Genomic DNA, 18,632 nt, shown 5'->3' on the forward strand with positions numbered 1-18,632 from the left:
GCTGGAGGAGGAGCCCTGGCTGCTGCCCACAACCGGCGGGCTGGCAGAACAGCCCTTGCTGGCGGCGCCCATGCTGGTGCCGAGCAGCGGCAGCGGCCTGGGCGCGGCAGCTGGGAGGTTTTCGGCGGGGCTGCCATTCTGTTCCCTGGCACCAGCGCGCAGCGCAGTCGGGGTAGCTGAGGTGGAGGTGGAAGATGCGGAGCTGCTGGGAGAGGCGGGGCCAGTGCAGCAGGTGGCACCGGGGATGCCGCTCGCGGGCCTGCCGCTGCAGCCGCTGCAGCCGCAGCCGCAGGCCTGGCAGCACGCGGCAGAGTACGCGTGCCCAGCAGCCGTGCACCGCCTGTCGCTCAAGGTGAGCTGCTGCTGCTGCTGCCTGGGATGCCTGCACGCGCTCATCGGCCCAGCCAGCTGCCTCCCGTGCTGCTGCCAGCGCCGCGCCCGATGCCTGCGGGCAGGCACACCTGCGGGGCGGCCTGCCTGCTCTTTGACTCCTTGCCCGGCTTCTTCTCGCCTGCTTCTCAGCGATGCGACGTGCGGTACCGCCGCCTCCCTGCCTGCCGCAGATCTTTCACTGCACCCCCGACCAGCTGGGCCCTCACCTGAGGCAGGAGCTGCACAGCGTGGTGGGCGCCGGCTGCCGCATCATGGGCAGTATCAGGTGGGGGCAGCGGGCGGCGGCGAGGGCAGATGCACGGGCAGCGCGTGCCTCCGTGCATCGCGTGGCGCCGCCTGCCGTGGGGGCCGCGCGATGCAGAGGCGGGATGCTTGAGCAGGGCCGCCCTCTGGCAGGTGCGCCCTCTTTCTTCCTGCTAACTTCCTGCTGGCTTCCTGCCGGCTTCCTGCTGGCTTCCTGCCGACTTCCTGCCCCTGCCGCTGCCCTGTGCCTCCAGGCCTGGCTGCACCCACCTGACGCTCGACATAGCCCTGACCCCGCAAGCCGCCGCCGCCGCCGCCGCCGTCACCGCGGCCGCCTTCCTGCGCGCCCTCCGTACCCCCGCCGCCCTGGGCGCGGCTGCGCGCAGCCCCGTGCTGCTGCAGTGGCAGGGGCAGGTGGCGTGGGCCGCAGGCGGCGGCGCCGCGCCGAAGGCCGCCGCCGCCCCCGAGCCACGCCTGGTGGTGCGCCCCGCCTGCCTTGCGCTGCCGCCGCCGGGCCAGCCCTGGCCGCTGCTGGAGCTGCAGTTGCAGGCAGGTGCAGAGCCGGGCGGTGTGCCTGCCGGCGACATCGGCAGGGGCGCAGTGGTGCTGTGCCGACAGGCGGGTGAGGCGCCTGCCGCGCTGCTTGGTGCATTGAACCCGGGCTGACAAGGGGCCCCGGCTGACGGGACGCAGGCGTCCTTATAAGATCGCCTGGCTGCTGTTCTGCCTGCCTGGCGCCCTGCTGGCGGCTGCTGGCTGGTGTTCTGCCCGAAAGGCGATGCCCCCGTGCGTCCCATCCGCTCGAATTGCCCGCCTTGGTACCGCCTTGGTACCGCCTCGGTACCACCCCCTCACGCGAGGACGCGTCCTGGCGTGCAGGCAGGCACCTGGCGGTCGAGGTGTGGCGCGGCGCGGCAGCGGGCCCCGCAGCCTCCGCCGCGGCGCATGAGGCTGGCGGGTACGGCGACCGCAACGGCTCCCTGGCTGGCAGCGGCAGCGACAGCTACAGCGGCAGCGGCAGCGACATCGACAGCGCTGCCACCAGCACCGGCGCACACAGCGACGACGACGTGCTCGGTTCAAGTAGCGGGCCACAGGGCGGCACTGGCGGCGGAGGGGCCTGGGTGCGCCCTGTGGGGCTGCGCCCGGGCTGCTGTGAGCTTGAGGTGCAGCTGCCGCTGCGCAGGGGCGGTGGCGGCGGCGCCTGGCAACGCCAGCCCTGGCCGCACGGCACCGTGCTGCTCAGCGCGCCCGCCCCGCTGCTGGTGCTGCGGGACCGTCGGGCGGCGGGCGAGGTGCAGCTGCTGGTGCAGTGCAGCGGAGCCGCAGGTGCGGCGAGCGGGCGGGGTTGCGCGGGCCGCTGGGCTGTGGGGCAGGCCGCGCTGTGTGTGCTCCGTGTGCTGCAAATGACCCCGAGCTGCCTCGTTGCCCCTGTGGGGCCCTGCGCCTGCATGCCATGCATGAAATCTTTTTTTATCTGTGTTTACACAAGAGACCTGAACCTGCTTCCACCAAAGAGTTCCCCTGGCCCTTGTGCCCCCGCTCCCACCCTTCCCTGGCCTGCAGGCGCGGCGCAGCTGGACGGCCTCCTGAGGGACATCGGCCTGGCTGCTGCATACCTGGAGGAGCGACGGGTGCTGGAGCAGCAGGAGCAGCAGCAGCAGCAGGAGGAGGAGCAGCAGCAGCGGGAGGCGGGGCTGCGGGAGCCGGAGCGGGAGGAGCACCATGCCGGCCCGCTGCCGCCCGCCGCCGTGGCCGCCGCCTCGCGCGCGGCGGCGGGCTTTGCGCGGCGGCACGGCATGCCCGCGCTGCTCGCCATGCTGGAGCAGGCGGCTGATGTGGCGGGGGCTGCCGCAGACGCCGCGGCGGGTGCAGTAGTTGCCGCCGAGGAGGCCTGTGCCTCGGGCTCCCGCTCCTCAGATGAAGCCAGCATGAAGCTGGCCCTGGAGCTGGCTGCGGAGCAGCTTCTGGACGAGGCCAGCCACTCTCACTCCCAGGGTGAGCTCAGCTCTGCCGCCGCTGCCGTGCAGTACGCCCCTCCAGAGCTGCCAGGGCAGGCGCTTCCCAGCTGCGTGCTTCCACGCACCTGCATCGCCTGAGCAGCATGCCGCCCTGTATTGCCCTGGTGCAGAGGTCGAGGTGGCGGATGAAGTTGAGGGGCCCAAAAGCCCTGGCGACCCAGAGGGCGGCGGCGGCAGCAGCGGCGGCGGCGGTGGGGCCGGCAGCGACAGCGAAGAGGCACCCGTCCCCGGCCCTCGCACCGCGGCATTGAAGGCCGAGGTGAGGCGAACAGGGGCGCGCCTGCGGCTGCCTGCTGCCCGCCCCGCTGCCTGCCATTGCACGCCACTGGTTTGCAACCCTCCCGATGGTCCCCCGCCTGTGCCTGCAGGCCATGCTGCGAGAGCTGGATGCTCTGGGCGCGGTAGCACCAGCAGCCGCAGCAGCTGGCGCCGCCTCGGCAGCCCACACGGCGCTGCGCCCCCACGTGCTCGCCCGCCTGTGTGCCGGCGTGGCGGCCTTGTGGCTGGGGCTGCTGCTGGCGCGCTTCCTGCTGGGCAGGATCTGAAGCCCATCACAGATGTGGGCTGTTTTAGTTTATTGATGTACTGGTATTGCCGCGCTGCGCCGCCGGCTCCCTGTGGCTAGCAAACCACATCAGGCTGCCTGGTTGAATTCCCCTTGCTGCTTGCGAGCCTTTCTGATGAGAGGGAGACAACAAGTACTGTCACCTGCATTTTTACTTGAATTGCATTGTTCTTGGAGTACACGTCAGATCCCCTCTGCACACCACCGCACCTATCGGCTCCTGTCCGAATGCTAGAGCTGGTTGTTTTGCATCGTGCTCTTGTAAAGTACAGCATGGCATGCACTTGAGTACTCTTCATGCCTGAATCTGCCGGGCAGGCTACTGCCGACCAGCGCAACGTCTTTGATTGGTTTTCTCTTTGAGTTTGTTACAAACATCAAGGGTACGCATGTGGCGATCAACAAACAGAGCGTGCATGATGCGCCGAGACTCCGCAGTGCCGCAGCGGCCCTGCCAGGGCCTGGGCGCCGCGGGGAAGCTGCTGTGCACACCCTTGCATGCCTATCGTGCCAGTGCCTGTGCATTAAGTCGTCTGCTGACATAATTTCAAGTGTCATGAGGTCGCCGACCGTGTAACAGGAGAGCAGCAGCGTGATCTCCTTCTGCGAGCGAGCATCACCGCGTTGCATGTGGCGCCGGCGCCTGCTCTTCCCGCCGCCTCGCTGGCACCCTCCGCTTGCAACATGGGCAACGCCCGGCCAGCCATCGTGCCCATTAAGCGGTTGGCAAAGGAGAATGTGGGGCCTGGAGGCGGCGCTGCTGCTGCTGGTGGCCGCAGGTGTGTGGGACGCGTCCTGCGACCGACCCTCCTCCCTTGGTCCCTGCGTCCGCCTGGCGCGAGTGCAGGGCACGGTGGTGTGTAAAACATGCACGCAGCCAGCGATCCTGTCGATGTCTGTCTCTCACTGAGAATGCTTTGCCTTGTAGCCGCAAGTGGCGCGGCAGCCCAGGGTGGCGATGCACAGGAGCTGTGCTTCAACCAGCTGCAAGTGCGGATGGCGAGCGCTGCGCGGGCGGTGGTTGCGGCGGATGGCGCCGGCCCGACACCGCTTGCACTCTCCCTGCCCCCATTGTCGCCAGCCCACCCTCCTCCCCTTTGCTGCCCGCTGCACAGGTCCTGGGCTCCCACAACAGCTACCACCTGGCTCCGCCTGCGGAGCTGCTGGCTGCGCTGGGCGGGCTGGCCGACGGCCCGCTGCTCGCCTGGCAGTCCAGCCAGGCGACGCTGACGCAGCAGCTGGATGCTGGGGTGCGAGCCCTGGAGCTCGACGCGTACTGGGATCCTCAGGGGGGCGCCTACGCACAGGTGCGCCGCTCCGACATGGGTTCATGGTGACATCCTGCTAAGCTTGGTACTGCGGCGGCATGCAGGGGTTGCGGCCAGCGGCGGGGCAGCAGCGAGGCGCTCCCTCGCTGGCCCTCGCCCGCCGGCTGGCCTCACCTGGCCCGCAGCGAATGCGCCTCTCCCCTCCTCTGCCGCAGGCTGCGGGGCTGCGCATCGCGGGGCAGAGCGGGTGGCTGACAGACCCCAAATACCAGCAGCCCGGCTTCAAGGTGCGGGCGTGGCGCCGTGCTCGCTTGGCTGCCTGGCAGGGCCGCCCGCCTGCCACTGAAACGCCAGCGCATCTGCCAGCGGGGCGCATCCACCCGGCTTTCCTCTGGGCGCTCCCAGCTGTCGCTGCCTGCTGGGCGGCTGCCCGCTCCCAGCCACGCTGCACTGCAGCAGGCTCTGCCCACCCTCCTGCCGCCAGTGGCGCCCACCCACCCCCTCTGCCAATGCCGCTGCGCCTGCCGCTACCCCGCCTCCTTCCCTGTCCACCCAGCAGGTGCTGCACGTCCCCGACTTTGACTTCCGCTCCTCCTGCATCCTGCTCAGCGAGTGCCTGGAGGAGGTCCGGAGGTGGTCGGGTGAGGCGGCGGCCGGCAGGCATGCGCATGTGTGTGTGTGTGTGTGTGTGTGTGTGTGTGTGTGTGTGTGTTTAGAGAGAGAGAGAGAGAAAGAGAGAGAAAGAGAGAGAAAGAGAGAGAGGGAGTGTGTGTGTGTGTGTGGAGAGAGAGGGAGAGAGGGAGTGTGTGTGTGTGTGCGTGTGTGGAGGTTGGGGGATGTTGCGGGGCGGGGCCAGAGGCAGCCCGGGCCGCCCGCCGCCGCCCGTCGCTGCCTCGCCTCCGATGCCGCCTGCCTGCCCGCCGCCGCAGACGCCAACCCGGGACACCTCCCCATCCAGATACACATCGAGGTCAAGGAGGGCGGGCAGGTGAGTGTGTGTGTGTGTGTGTTGTGTGTGAGGGCGGGTCCGCATCTCTGCTGGCGCCCACCGCCCCCAGGCCACGCCCCGCCGCGGCCTGCCAGCACGCGCAGGCGCCTGCTGCCAACCTTGGCCTGTCTTCCTGCCTGCCTCATGTTTTCCTGCCGGCTCCGCTGTCCTTCCTCTCTGGCCGCAGGTGGAGGAGGCGCTGGGCGAGCTGCTGATGGGGCTGCTCCTCAACCTGCTCAATACGAGCTCCGCCGAGGGTCCCACCACGTGAGAGGCACCTCCTCCTCCTCCTCCCGCTTTCCCTGCTGCCGCGGCTGCAGGGCTGGTGCTGCCAGTGCTGCTGTTGCTGCCGATGGCGGCCCGGTGCCGTGGCAGCATGCGAGCCGGCCAGGCCCCTGCCGCCTGCCTTGCGACTGCCGGTGCCTCCTCCCCTCCCTGCGCTATTTCTCAACCTCCCTACCTCGGCCCCTCTGCCACCCTGCCCTGCCCCTCCCTCCCTTCCCTCCCCACGCCTGCAGCCTGGCCCAGGCCCCTGCATCCAGCCCCCAGCTGTTCCTGGATCTCCAGGCGGAGCTGGAGGCCGCGTTTGGCGGCGCCCTTCTGACCCCCGACGACGTGCGGGCGGCGGCGGGGGCAGCCGCGGGCGCCGACCTGCAGCAGCTTCTGCTGGCGCCGCCCGGCACCACGCCCTGGTGAGCGGGAGCTCCGGGACGCCGCCCGCGGCAGGGTGGCGGCGCCTGCCGCCGCTCCCCGTGCCGGCCCACGCCCGCCTGCCCCTGCCGCCTCTGTCCACCCTTGCCGACTCCGCCCTTGTATGTCTTCTCCCTCCCTGCGCCCCTGCCCTGGCAGCCCCTGGCCCAGCCTGGGGTCCATGCGCGGCAAGGTGCTGGTGAAGCTGATCCAGTATGGCGACAGCGGGCTGGCGGCGCACCTGCAGCAGGTGTACCCAGACCTGAGTGAGCCGTCGCCCCCTGCCCTGCCAGCCTGGCATGAATGCCTGGCTGGCGTGAATGCAATGCTTGAATGGCGTGAATGCCTGGCAGTGCTGCCCTGTGCCCGCCAGTCCGCGGCTCGCCTGCCCGGCCCAGCCTGCCAGCCGGCCTGCTTGCCAGCATGCTCCTCCCTGCCATCCCGGTCCCCGGCCGCTGTCCAACCCGCGTCATCCCTGGTGCCGCCCACCACGCTTGACCGTACTCTGCCCTTCAACCCACCACCCACTGCACCCACCCACTACCGCCACCACACACACACACATGCAAGCACCCACCCACACCCACACCCACACATGCGCGCACCTGCACCCCCGCCCCCCTGCCGCAGGGGGCTGCCTGGCCTGGGTGGAGCAGAACGGGCGGCGCCCGCTGCCCCAAGCCGCCTTCCGCGCCACCGCCGTCTGGCGCCTGCAAGACGACGCCACCGCCCTCAGCCTGGCCCTCCCCGCCAACGCCTCGGGCCTGGTGCGCCGCCCGCCGCCGCCTCCCGCTGCCGCTGCGCCCCTCGCTGCCAGCGCGCGCGTGCCCTGCTGCTGCTGCTACTCTGCAAGGGGCTGCGGATCGCCTGCAGTTCTCGTCGCAGCGCGGCAGCCCTGCCAAAACAGGCGCTCTCTGCCTCTTCCCCAGCGATCCCACCTCGCCCTCCTCCTCCCTTCCCCACCGCCCCTTGGCCTGCCCACGCCCACCTCCCTCCCCACCCCTCTCTGCGCCGCCCCGCAGGTGAACGACATGGCGGCCGCTGTGCGCGACATGCTGCAGCAGGGGTTCGTGGTACGGGCCCGTACCGACGCAGATACCGTGGAGGCGAGGTCCGGGTTTGCGGGACGGCGGGACGCCATCATCGCCGCCGGCGCGCAGGTGGGTGCGGGCGGCTGGGACTGGGGAGGCGGCGGTTGGGGAAGGGTTGCCGGGGGGGGGAGTGGAGGGAGCGACCCTGCATGCGGTTGTCGGCTGTCAGCAGGTCGCTGCCCCGCCTTCCTTTGCCGCCGCGACCAGCCGCCACCCCACGCAATGCGCACACACGCATCCACGCCGGCCATCCCTCGCCTGCAGGTCGTGGCCTCTGATTATGTGTATGGGGCGCCTTCCCCCGACCCCAGCCCTGCGGCAGGCAGCGGGAACGGCAGCAGCGGGAACAGAAGCGCCAGCGGCGGCGCGGGCCTCGACGCCGGGTACAGCGTGCAGCTGCCCGGCGGCCTGCCGGGGCGCTGCGTGGGCATCGGCGGCGGCGGCGGCAGCGAGGGCGCCGGGGCTGTCCAGGCGTACACAGCGGTGGAGGGTGCCGGCGGCGGCGGAGAGGACGCCATTTACTGTGGCCCGCTGCTGGTACAGGCGTCTGCCCCAGAGGACGCAGGTGCTGTCGCTGCTGCTGCCGACAGTGCTGCGGGTATCGGCGGCAGCGGTGGCAGCAGCAGCACAGGCAGCAGCGACCCGCTGCCGCAGCCGGTCGTGCAGCAGGAGCGGGCGTCGAACGGCGGCGCCGACGCCGGCAGGCTCTCGGCTCTCTCAGCTGTGGCCCTGCTGGGTGCTGCGGCGGCGGCATTTGCAGCCATGGCGTAGCAAAAACCGTTGCATTATCAAGGATCGTCATTCATCAATGACCGTGCTATTCAACTTATCTGTGCCGCAGCCAGCTTACTGGCCGCATGGCGCAGGACTTCCTGCAGCCCAGCATGCAGCCCCATTCTTTTATTCTTCCCGATTCTATTCCATGATGAATTGTCCATAATGACACTGAACAAGCTGAGTGATTCCCACGGCGCAGGCGCCGCCCACAACCTAGGCACAGGGCTCCGCATGCTGTCAGCCCCGCACAGACAGCCGCCAGGAAAACCACGCGGGTCACCGGCCAGAAAGGGATGTGGCGTGCAGCAGGAGGCCAAGCAAGAGTGTGGCGCGCGGCGGCCAGAGCCTCGCTAGATGCCGTGCTGTGACGGGGCAGAGCAGGGTGGTGTGGTGTGCAGACCTGCTCAAATTGCTCTCCATTCGGAAGGGGCGTTTGGGATTCAACACCCAGCTGGAAGCTCTCCAGGCGCCTGTTTCACGGACTTGCCGGCGCCATCGCGCGTCCACGGCCAGAGAAACACCCAAAGACTGGCGTAGGATCAGGTGAGTGAGGCTGCTGGACGCTGGTGACAGGGGCCACGCGAGGTTGGCACAGAAAGCGCCCCTTGGCGGCCGTCGGGGCTTTTGCCGCAACCGCATCTTGTCAAGCAGCGCGCGCTCCACGCTGCTTGAGCCTCAATGAGAATGTGTCTGATGCAGGCGTGGCAGCTGCACGGACCATGGATCTATATGGCGCAGCTAGAGCGGGCGACGAGCAGGCAGTGCGGGAGCTGCTGGCTGCTGGCGCTGCGGCTGAAACAGCCGATGAAGATGGCAGGCTGCCGCACCATGGAGCGGTGCGAGCCGGGCATGTGGGTGTGGTGCAGCAGCTGCTGGATGCAGCCCCGTCCACGGTGTCAGCAGTGGACAGTCTGGGCTGGACCCCGCTGCACTATGCGGCTGAGTTAGGCCACGCAGTGGTGTTGCAGCAACTGCTGAAGGCAGCCCCAGCCACGGCGTCTGCAGCGACCGGTCGGGGCTGGACCCCACTGCACTATGCGGCTGAGGAGGACCACACCGCGGTGGTGCAGCTGCTGCTGGAGGCAGCACCAGCCACGGCGTTTGCAATGGCAGATGGCGTCGCCCCGCTGCATATTGCGGCTAAGCGAGGCCACGCAGCGGTGGTGCAGCAGCTGCTGCAGGCAGTCCCAGCCACGGTGTCTGCAGTGGACACTCTGAGCTGGACCCCGCTGCACTATGCGGCTCTGCTTGGCCACTCAGCGGTGGTGCAGCAGCTTCTGGAGGCTGCACCAGCTACAGTAACAGCTGTTGATGACTGTGGCTGGACCCTGCTGGACCTTGCTCTTAACAGAGGCGCTAAAGCACTGGCAGCTGCGCAGTGCCTGGTGCAGGCGGCACTGACGGTGCAGCCGACGTTGGGCATTCTAGTCAAATGGCATCCAGCCAGTGCCACTCTCTTCGCCGACTTGGTCTCCCGCCTGGCGCTCACGCAGCAGCAGTGGCACTCCATCCCAGCGCCCTGCCCCGATCTGGCGCGCGCGCTACCAATCGTCTTGGCGCGCTCTGGGGCAGAGGCGGGGTGGCTGGTGGGTGGGCTGGGTCAGGAGCAGCGTGCACGGCTGCGAACTGCGGCCCTCAGCCTGGGCAGAGCGGCGGCGGGGGCGAGGGGCGTGCCGTCATTGCCAGCAGAGCTGACCCACCGCATCCTGGCGCTGGCGCTGGCGCCGCCATGATGCCGCCTCACTGGCCTTGTGTGCACTGAGCCCTTGCACTAGTGCTTGCATTTCCTTCCATTGCTTTTGCATTTGCCAGCCTGGCCAGCTTCGCCTGCAACCATCAACACCTCCCCGGATCTGGCGCTGCAAGCGCCGACCACATGGTCAGCGCCCCAGGGATGAAGTAGGTGGCAAGGGTGCACAACACCAGGCTTGTATTCCAGCAGGCGGTCAGGGCTGTCACAGGCAGGGGGCCTACTGGCTTGGGGAGGCAGCGGCAAGAGCCTGGCCGCCTGCCGCGCTGCGACAGGGCAAGGCAGGGGTGATGGGTTGTGGAGAATTTAGCCGCAGCTGCAGAAGGAATAAACACGGCGTCTAAGATCCAGCACACCCAGCTGCCAGCCCTCCAGGAGCGTGTTTCACGGGCCCCGCCATCGCGCCCCTCCACCGCCAGCGAAACACACTAAGACTGGCGTGTGAGCAGGTGAGTGAGGTTTCTGGACGCTGGTGACAGGGGCCACGCGAGGTTGGCACAGAGAGCGCCCCTATGCGGCCTCGGGGCTCGTGCCGCCGCCGCACCTCGTCAAGCAGCGCGCTCCTGCTGCTGCCGAGTGGCCCCCAATGCAATGATGACATCTGTTGTCTTTGCAGGCGGGGCAGCTGAACGAACCATGGATCTCTATGTCGCAGCTAGAGCGGGCGACGAGCAGGCGGTGCGGGAGCTGCTGGCTGCCGGCGCCGCGACTGAAGCAGCCGGTGCAGATGGCTCTCTGCCGCTCCATGCAGCGGCGCGTTGCGGGCACGTGGGCGTGGTGCAGCTGCTGCTGGGCGCAACCCCAGCCACGGCGTCCGCAGTGGACAGGCTGGGCTTCACCCCGCTGCACCTCGCGGCTGAGGAGGGCCACACAGCTGTGGTGCAGATGCTGCTGGACGCAGCCCCTCCATGGTCGACTCTGATGGCTTCACGCCGCTCCATGCAGCGGCAGGAACCGGGCATGTGGACGTGGTGCGGCAGCTGCTGCAGGCAGCCCCAGCCACGGTGTCTGCAGTGGACATGCTGGGCTTCACCCCGCTGCATACTGCGGCTTGGGATGGCCACTCAGCGGTGGTGCAGCTGCTGCTGGAGGCTGCACCAGGTACAGTTACAGCTGTTGATACGAGTGGCTGGACCCCGTTGGACCATGCTCTTAACAGAGACGCTAAAGGCGCGGCACCTGTGCACTGCCTGGTGCGGGCGGCGCCGACGGTGCAGCCGACGTTGGGCATTTTAGTGAAGCTGCAGGGCGTTGCAACCCTCTACGCCGACTTGGTCTCTCGCCTGGCGCTCACACAGCAGGAGTGGCACTCCATTTGAGCGCCCTGCCCCGATCTGGCGCGCGCGCTGCCGCCCGTTTTGGCGCGCTCTGTGGCAGAGGCGGGGTGGCTGGTGGGTCGGCTGGGGCAGGAGCAGCGTGCACGGCTGCGCACCGCGGCCCTCAGCCTGGGCAGAGCGGCGGCGCTGTTGCATGGTGCATTGGCGCTGCCAGCAGAGGTCAACCACCGCATCCTGGCGCGGGCGCTGGAGCAGCCATGATGCCGCCTCACTGGCCTTGTGTGCATTGAGCCCCCTTGCTTGAGTTATCCCATGCATTTCCATCTGTTGTTGCATTTCCATCTGTTGATGCTGCTTAACTGCTCGATGAGACACCTGCATGCCTGCTTGGTCCACACATCGAACCGGGCTGGCTGCAGCCCCTTTGCCACACGCCTGAGCGCCTGCCGGCCTCGACGCAGTACATGGCACCGCCAGCACCGAGCACGGTGCGGCTGCGGCTGTCTGTTAAACACCAGCGTGGACACGTGCGCCCAGCTGTAATGCGCCGCACCAGCTGCAGATTCGGACGCCACCCGCCGGGTGAGCACACCGCATGAGCGCGCTGTGCCATCCACGGGGAGGAGCGCTGCAGAGCTGCAGGCGTGGCGGGCGGTCACCGCGCCCTGACCCCCTGCCGTATGGCCTTGACCGCCAGCGCCAGCGTGGCGGCAGACAGCGTCCACCATGTGGCGGCATAGTTGAAGTGGTCCTGAGGCATCACGCTGGACGCAGCGGATGGCGGCGGGGAGGCAGGCAGGTGGGTAACGCGGTTAGCGGAGAGTGGACGGGCAAGGGGGTGGCGGATGGGGCAGGGCGAGCGGGTTGGGCCTTCTGCCGCCCGTTCCAGCTCCGCTGCTGGGCGAGCGGGTGGTCCGCCCATCACATACACATATCGCACAGTCACACACACATCACACGCACACACCACACCGCACCACACCACACCACAGCACACCACACCACACCACGCCACCCCTCCCACCTGAAGTGCATGAGGTCGTCCAGCGACTTGGGCAGCGGGTACCGCTCCTCCACCTGCGCATGCAGAGGCACGGGAGCTGCTGGTCGGACCTGGCTGCGATGTCACTGCGGCAGAGGAGCGCGGCGGCGCCTGCGTGCGCCGCCCCGGCCGGCCGCCGCCCCACGCGCCTGCGGCAAGCGGCCCCGCCCCCCCAGCACGTCCATGGCCGAGGGCGGCCCCCGTCCGATGTAGGTGCCCGGATCCTCTGCAGCGCCACAGGGCGGCGGTGGCGGCGTGGGGCAGTGAGGTGGCGTGATGAAAGCGGAAGGGCGCGGCGAGTGCGAGTCGCAAGCACGAAGGGCCAGCCTGCCTGCTGCTACCACCCATGCACAGCCAGGCGCTGCACGCCCACACACACATGGCGGAGCATGCCACCAAAGTATGGTAACCCACCCGTCACCACCTCCACCAGGGGCGCCTCAGCTGGCAGCCCCGCCGCCGCCGCCAGCTCGGAAACGTTTATGTAGTACCAGTTGCCTGCAGTACAGCAGTACGGCAGCAGTACAACCCGAATTGGACGCGGCAGCAGCGCCAGGGTGATGCGATTCCAGGCTGCGGCCCTGCTGCTGCTGGCTGCTGCCCCTCTTCGCTGGCTGGCCGCGGCTGGGGCTGGGGCTGGGACTTGGCGTCGCAGAGGCTGGGGTCGGGGCTGAGCAAAGCAATGTGTTCAGCAGAGCCAACAGGCGGCTGGCAGGCGGCCCCTGGGAGGCGCACCCTTGCCGGGCTCGTTGGGCGGCACAAAAGCGCCTGGGTCCTCGCCGTGCCGCAGCAGGCCCTCCACACGCACCTGCATGCCGGGGAGGGAGGCAGGCAGGCAGCGGTGGTTGGGGCGGGTGGTGGTGGCGGGAGGGCTGGCCACCAGGGCACAGCCCTTGCGGCAAGGCTTGAGGAGCCGGCGGTGGTGGGGTCATGACGGACCCTATGCAGGCACTGCTGGGCGACAGGAGATGGATGCCGCAGCGCCTGCCCGCCGCACCGGCCAGGCGCCCACCTTGCCCTCGGGCTGCCCGCCGCGCCGCGCCGCCTCCGCCTCCCTCCACTCTGCGGGCACCCAGCCGCGGTTGACCAGCACAGCCCTCCCCGAGCCTTCCTGCCTCAGAGGCGTCATCACAAGGAAGCCCTGCAGGGGTGCTGCGGCGGCGGGCAGGGCTTGGGGTGGCGGCACGTTTGGGGCACAGGGGCGAGGGAGGTGGGCAGGGCGGAGGCATCCGGCGCAGGCAGCGCCTCCTGCCGCAGGTGCTGCGCCGCCAGGCGCATCCAACCCGCGGCATGGAGAGCGCAAACCGGCTCCGCCTGCCAGCTGCGGCAGGCAGGCGCGACAACCCCGGCTCCGCCGCCACTCCCAGGAGCCGGCCCGCACCTGCTTGGACACTCCCGCGATCTGTCGGGTGCGGGGCCCTACATACTGGGAGGCGCCGTGATCCATCACCCCCTTCGCCGCCACCCGCACATACTCGGGAGGCTCCTCCTCGGCAGCGAAGAGGTCCACAGGCTCGCCCTGGAGGGAGGCGGGGCAGGGGAGAGCAGGCGGGGGGCAGGGCCGGGGGGGCGCAGAGGCGGCGGTGTTGGACGGCATCAGAGAGGGAGGCGCGGGCGGGTGAGGATTTGAGGCATGTGCGGCGCAGCAGCACTGTGAGACAACCGCGCCCCATCCCTGCCCCGGCAGCCGAGCACGGGCAGCCTGCCCTCCGGCTGCCCCAGTCCCAGGAAAGCGTGAGCAGGCGGGCGGCGCGCCAGCGGCCCCCCAACCTGCATCATGGCGCGCCGCCGCTCCAGCAGCGCCGCCTTCCACTGGCGTCGGTCCCACTGCCACTTGCCGAGGAAGGCGGCCAGGGCACCTGGCGCCAGCAGGAACAGGCCAGACCACAGGCTGCGCCCGCTGCCTGCGGGCGGAGCGGGATGGGATGGTGGGCAGGGAGGGCGTGGCGGGGTGAGCGCAAGCCCGCAGGCTGCAGCAGCAGCAGCAGCCTAAACCTCCAGATGCTGCACACCTGCTTTGGAGGTGCCGCGCGGCGCGGGCCCTGGCCGAGCGACGGCGCCAGTGGCCAGCCCACGCCTGCTGGCTGCCGCCGCCGCCGCATGGCGCCGGGCCGCCGCTGCGGCCTCAGAGCTGGCTGCTCGGCCCGCCACTGAGGATGCCGCGTGCTGCAAGGAGCTGCCAGCAGCTGGGGGGCTGAGGCTGCTGCTGGCCCAGGTCTGCAGGGAGAGCAGCTGGTGCTGGGCGGGGCGCCAGGGGGCAGCGGCGCTGCTGGCGACTGCCGCCGCCGCCGCCGCCGCGCCGCCGCTGCCCGCCATTTGCAGCCGGGCGCCGAGCGCCAGCAGCTGCCTGCTGCGCAGCATGATCGGTGGGCGCAACCGCGGAGGGAATGGGTGGCGATTGGCGGAGCAAGGCCAGCAGAAGCAAGCGACAGGGGCGGTAGGGCGCCGGGGCCGCTCGGAGTGCACTGTGAGAGGGCCGCAGGGTTTGGGTTCGCGGAGAAGTTCGAGTGATGTCTTTGGTGAGGCCGCCGCCGCCACGTCACCGCTGTGGCGCGGTGTCACACGGCGGTGTGGCCCAGACCTGCATCTCGATGTCTGCGATCGCCATTTACCCATCTGAAGATTGGAATTTTGGAGATCCCCCAGCTACGCTTCATAAAGGTCGATCCAGGGAGGCACACACCCTGAACCGACCGCGGTTGCAGCCGACCGCGGCACCGATTCGCCGTGCTGGCAACCTGCTGCGGCACACAGCATCTCAACCAGTGCTTTGCTACAGGCACGACCGGCTGGCAGCCGTCCGGGTCCCGACCGGCAGACATTGGCCCTTGGCATGCAGGACGGCAGCAGGTTAAGTCGGCAGCGCTGCGCGCTGTGCCCGGCGGAAGCTTGCAGGAAGTTAACTCGCGCTGGCCCCCGGGGGGGGCTTTGGTAGGTGCGAGCACGTGTTTCCATCATTAAGAAACAAATGAGCATACCTACTGCCTGCGCAAGACCGTCCTTGTCGAGATTGCTGTCGGAGCGCCGCTGAGCCTCGCAGGAGTGCGCCTCGGGACCCGCAAAATCACCAGCTCTGCACCATTAAAGAGGGAAAGAGGTGACGAAGCGAACGCCCAGAGGTACTGCCGCCCCTTGCCGCCCGCCCCGCCTCGCTGATGTGCATGGCGCCTTTCTCCAGACCCCTGAAACCTCAATCCTGCACCCTCGCCCCCCTTTCCTCCCGAACCACAGAACAAACCACGAATGGGCGGCTGCCACTCCATGCCCGACGCCAGCGACACCGCCGCCGTGGTGCGGGAGATACACAAGGCGGCCGGGCGGGGCGACGCAGGCAGGCTGCGGGCCCTGCTGCGGCGGCACCCGGGGCTGGCAAACGACACGCTGGCCCCCAGCGGGCCCACCCCGCTGCTCACAGCGGCGGGGTATGGCCGGCTGGCGTGCGTGACAGCCCTGCTGGAGGCCGGTTCAACCGTAGAAGCAGCTGACAACATGCACGGCACAGAGCTGCACTATGCCGCCATGCGTGGCCACGCGCACTGCCTGCCGACGCTGCTGGCAGCGGGCGCCGACGTGGAGGCGGTTAACAGCCAGCGGCGGACGCCGCTGGGCGTGGCGGCCCACGGCGGCCACGCAGGCTGCGTGCGGGCGCCGACGTTCAGGCCAGGGCTGCACGGCAGGACGTCTCCCCGCTCACCTATGCCGCAGTGTGGGGCAGCGAGGCCGCCACCCGTGCACTGCTGGAGGCGGGGGCGGATGTCAATGCCATGGGCAACTGTGGGGAGACCGCCCTCAGCTGTGCAGCAAGCTGGTCTGCGTGGGGCAGCGAGGCGAGCCTGCGGGTGCTGATCGGGGCAGGCGCCGACGCCTCCGACGCCAACGCCAGGGGCGAGACGCCGCTGCACAGGGCTGCAGGCAGCGGCAACGAGGCGGCGGCGCGGGTCCTGCTGGCGGCGGGGGCGGCGGCGGATGCTGCAGACAGGCGTGAGGGCTGAGCCGCGGTGCACTGGGCTGCCAGCAGGGGCGATCTTGCCATGCTGCGCCTGCTGGCAGAGGTGGGGGCCGACCTGGCCCTGCCGACTCGCGAAGGCTGCAAGACAGCGGCGCAGCTGGCGGAGGAGCGGCGGCACCCTGGGGCCGTGCAGCTGCTGAAGCAGCTGGGGCACCAGCGGGGCGGCAAGGTGCCCGCCATGGCGGCTACCGGCGATACGCGCAGTTGTGTGAGCAGCGCGCCGGCATGCAGCCGCCCCAAGCAGATTAAGAAAAGAGGCGGCCCGGGCGGCTGGGATGCAGGTGGCAGCAACAAGGGCACGGCTGGCAGCACGGCTGCCCAGGCGGAGGCTCAGCCAGGGCAGGACGAGGGCGGCTCCCTGGAAGCTCTGGCAGAAGCACGGGCAGCGGTGGCAGCCGCACGGGCAGCCGCGACGCAGCAGCACGCCGCCCTGGATGCATCGGCGGCAGAGCCGAGAGCGCCACAGCTTGCGGCTGCACCTGGCACCGCGGGTAGCGACGGCGGCCATAGGGAGTGCCGGCTTTGTATGGAACCTGCTGCGCAGCTGGAGGCGCTGGTGCCCTGCGGCCACTGCATCACCTGCCAGCCGTGCACCAAGAGGCTGCTGGCACAGCCAACGCAGAAGCGGGTCTGCCCCCTGTGCCGGGCCCAGGTGAGGGCGCAGCTGGCAGCGCCTGACTGCCGCAGGCGGCACGGGGCTGCAGTCAGGCCAGGGCGACTGAAGATGCTGGCCTGCCGTCCTCCTCCTCTTGCTGCAGATATCGGCATCCGTGCCAGATACCTTCAAGATCTACCATGGCTGAGCCGCCCAGGGCTGCCAAAGGCAGGGGCCGCAGGAAAAGAGGGGAGCTTGGTGTGCTATGCGGCGCCTGCTATTCCATGGAAGCTTTGGGATGTTGCCCTAGACCGGAACTTGCATTGAAATCCATGTGTAGCTACGATAACATCGCACTCCGGCTAAGATCAACGGGGTGGGAAAGACAGGCCGTCGCTGGCGCCTGCCAGGTGGCAGGGCGCAGCTCATGGGGCGACATGCTGTGTGAGCCACAGTAGACCCGTGTACTTGCGTTGAATTCTTTCATGCGAGCCTTAAGTCAATTTGAGTCGCCGCAGAGCCCTCCTAGAGCCACCCGCACCTCCGCACATGTCCATCCAACTCGCGAGCTGACGAGTGCCGCCCGCTGCGTGCCAAGGTGAGAGGCCGGTCACGCCATAAGTTCGATGGCAACGGGATCCCGCCCATCGGCGGGAGCATGCGCCTGGCCTCCCGCGCTGCCACCACCTCCGCGGCTGCCACCCAGCGTACCGCCCGCTATCCAGCTGCTCGCTGCTTCTCGTAGCTACGCAGGCAAGGATGTCGATCGAACGATGCTGGAGGCAATCATCCTGCATTCATGTGCTGCTTTCACTCGCGCTCCTCGCAGCAGCCTGTCGCAGCACAGCGGCGGCAGCCGCACAGCAGCGGCGGCGGCGGCATCACGGCAGCCAACTCATGCAGCGGCGCCGGCTGCAGGCTGTGCCCGGCTGCAGCGCCGCGGGCAGCCTGGTGCTGCGTTGGACGATCCAGATGCAGCCCCAGTTTGGGAATGTGTTTGTGGTGCCGTGCGGAGCCACGCTTCGCTTTGAGTGGCCTGGCGAGCCGCATGGCGTCATCCGCCTGCCCTCCTTCAAGTGAGGGAGCGCTGGGGTTTCTGCCGGCTGCTACGTCCCGACCAGGGCTGTGCCTCTTCGCCTTCCCTGGGCTCAGCCAGCGCCGCCCTCAAACGTTCCAGTAGGCCCAATGCCCATGACCAGTAAACTGGCGGCCCCATGCCACACTGCAGGTGCCCGGCCCTGCCGCAGCAGACCTACCAGTCCAAGCTGAGCGGGCTGCGCATCGTGGGGGGCGTGGTGCGCAGCAGCGGCGTTGCCGCCTTCCGCACCACCGCCGCCGGCCAGCTCTTCTTCAGCTGCCAGATCTGGGGGCACTGTCGGGATGGGCAGATCATCAAGTGAGTGGGCCAGGCCGTGGTTGGTCGGACAGTGGCAGGCAGAGCTTGTTCCCCATCATGAGCAGCTGGTGCTGCCACTGTGAAACCGATCTGACTTTGTTGCCATGTTAACCGGCCTGCTCACTCCTTCCCTGTGTGTGCTCCCTGCAGGGTGGTGGTGGTGCCCTCCTCACGCTACAAGGGCCCGCTGCTGCAGCGGAAGCAGGTCAAGGCGCGGCAGTCGTGCCGCCAGGACACAGCGGCCTGGGCCTGCTAGCGGGTGGAAGCATCAGCCGACTCGCCTTACCTGTTCTGCAGCGCATTTCGGATGAAGACCTCTCTTGTTGTAAGCGTTAAGCGCAGGCCCCGCGCCGCCGCCGCCTGTGGAGAGTGGCGGCTCCTGTCCCGCCCCGCCCCGCTGGCGTCCCGCGTATTCTCTTCTTCTTCTTCTTCTTCTTCTTCTGCTTCTTCTTTTTCTTCTTGCCCCGATCGCAGCGGCGGGACGTATCCATACATCCGTTCCAAATTTAGCATACCTGCTGCCTGCG

At 69.0% G+C, this 18,632-nt stretch overlaps 5 protein-coding genes across 5 annotated transcripts; 4 read left to right on the forward strand and 1 right to left on the reverse strand.

The window, feature by feature from the left end:
• Positions 1-3,958: 3,958 nt before the first annotated feature.
• Positions 3,959-8,218, forward strand: CHLNCDRAFT_58012 (hypothetical protein; the record flags this gene model as incomplete). Its single annotated transcript, XM_005847290.1, has 12 exons — positions 3,959-4,001; positions 4,151-4,212; positions 4,338-4,529; positions 4,706-4,777; positions 5,050-5,131; positions 5,420-5,478; positions 5,666-5,745; positions 5,997-6,170; positions 6,328-6,434; positions 6,799-6,935; positions 7,191-7,328; positions 7,524-8,218. 12 exons carry the CDS (start codon positions 3,959-3,961, stop codon positions 8,028-8,030), a joined length of 1,653 nt encoding a protein of 550 aa, XP_005847352.1. The 3' UTR covers positions 8,031-8,218.
• Positions 8,219-10,422: 2,204 nt separating this feature from the next.
• CHLNCDRAFT_134583 (expressed protein) lies at positions 10,423-11,324 on the forward strand (the record flags this gene model as incomplete). The annotated part of the gene is made up of 3 exons (XM_005847291.1): positions 10,423-10,507; positions 10,732-10,887; positions 11,164-11,324. 3 exons carry the CDS (start codon positions 10,423-10,425, stop codon positions 11,322-11,324), a joined length of 402 nt encoding a protein of 133 aa, XP_005847353.1.
• Positions 11,325-11,718: 394 nt separating this feature from the next.
• CHLNCDRAFT_134584 (hypothetical protein) lies at positions 11,719-14,466 on the reverse strand (the record flags this gene model as incomplete). Its single annotated transcript, XM_005847465.1, has 9 exons — positions 11,719-11,827; positions 12,088-12,140; positions 12,285-12,331; positions 12,520-12,603; positions 12,841-12,913; positions 13,118-13,246; positions 13,487-13,624; positions 13,876-14,009; positions 14,118-14,466. 9 exons carry the CDS (start codon positions 14,464-14,466, stop codon positions 11,719-11,721), a joined length of 1,116 nt encoding a protein of 371 aa, XP_005847527.1.
• A 900-nt stretch (positions 14,467-15,366) lies between these two features.
• On the forward strand, positions 15,367-16,097 carry CHLNCDRAFT_134585 (hypothetical protein; the record flags this gene model as incomplete). Its single annotated transcript, XM_005847292.1, has 2 exons — positions 15,367-15,744; positions 15,849-16,097. 2 exons carry the CDS (start codon positions 15,367-15,369, stop codon positions 16,095-16,097), a joined length of 627 nt encoding a protein of 208 aa, XP_005847354.1.
• A 39-nt stretch (positions 16,098-16,136) lies between these two features.
• Positions 16,137-16,917, forward strand: CHLNCDRAFT_134586 (hypothetical protein; the record flags this gene model as incomplete). The annotated part of the gene is made up of 2 exons (XM_005847293.1): positions 16,137-16,766; positions 16,873-16,917. 2 exons carry the CDS (start codon positions 16,137-16,139, stop codon positions 16,915-16,917), a joined length of 675 nt encoding a protein of 224 aa, XP_005847355.1.
• Positions 16,918-18,632: the final 1,715 nt, after the last annotated feature.

Source organism: Chlorella variabilis (assembly GCF_000147415.1).
Source record: "Chlorella variabilis unplaced genomic scaffold CHLNCscaffold_11, whole genome shotgun sequence".
In the NCBI taxonomy this organism is placed as follows: domain Eukaryota; kingdom Viridiplantae; phylum Chlorophyta; class Trebouxiophyceae; order Chlorellales; family Chlorellaceae; genus Chlorella; species Chlorella variabilis.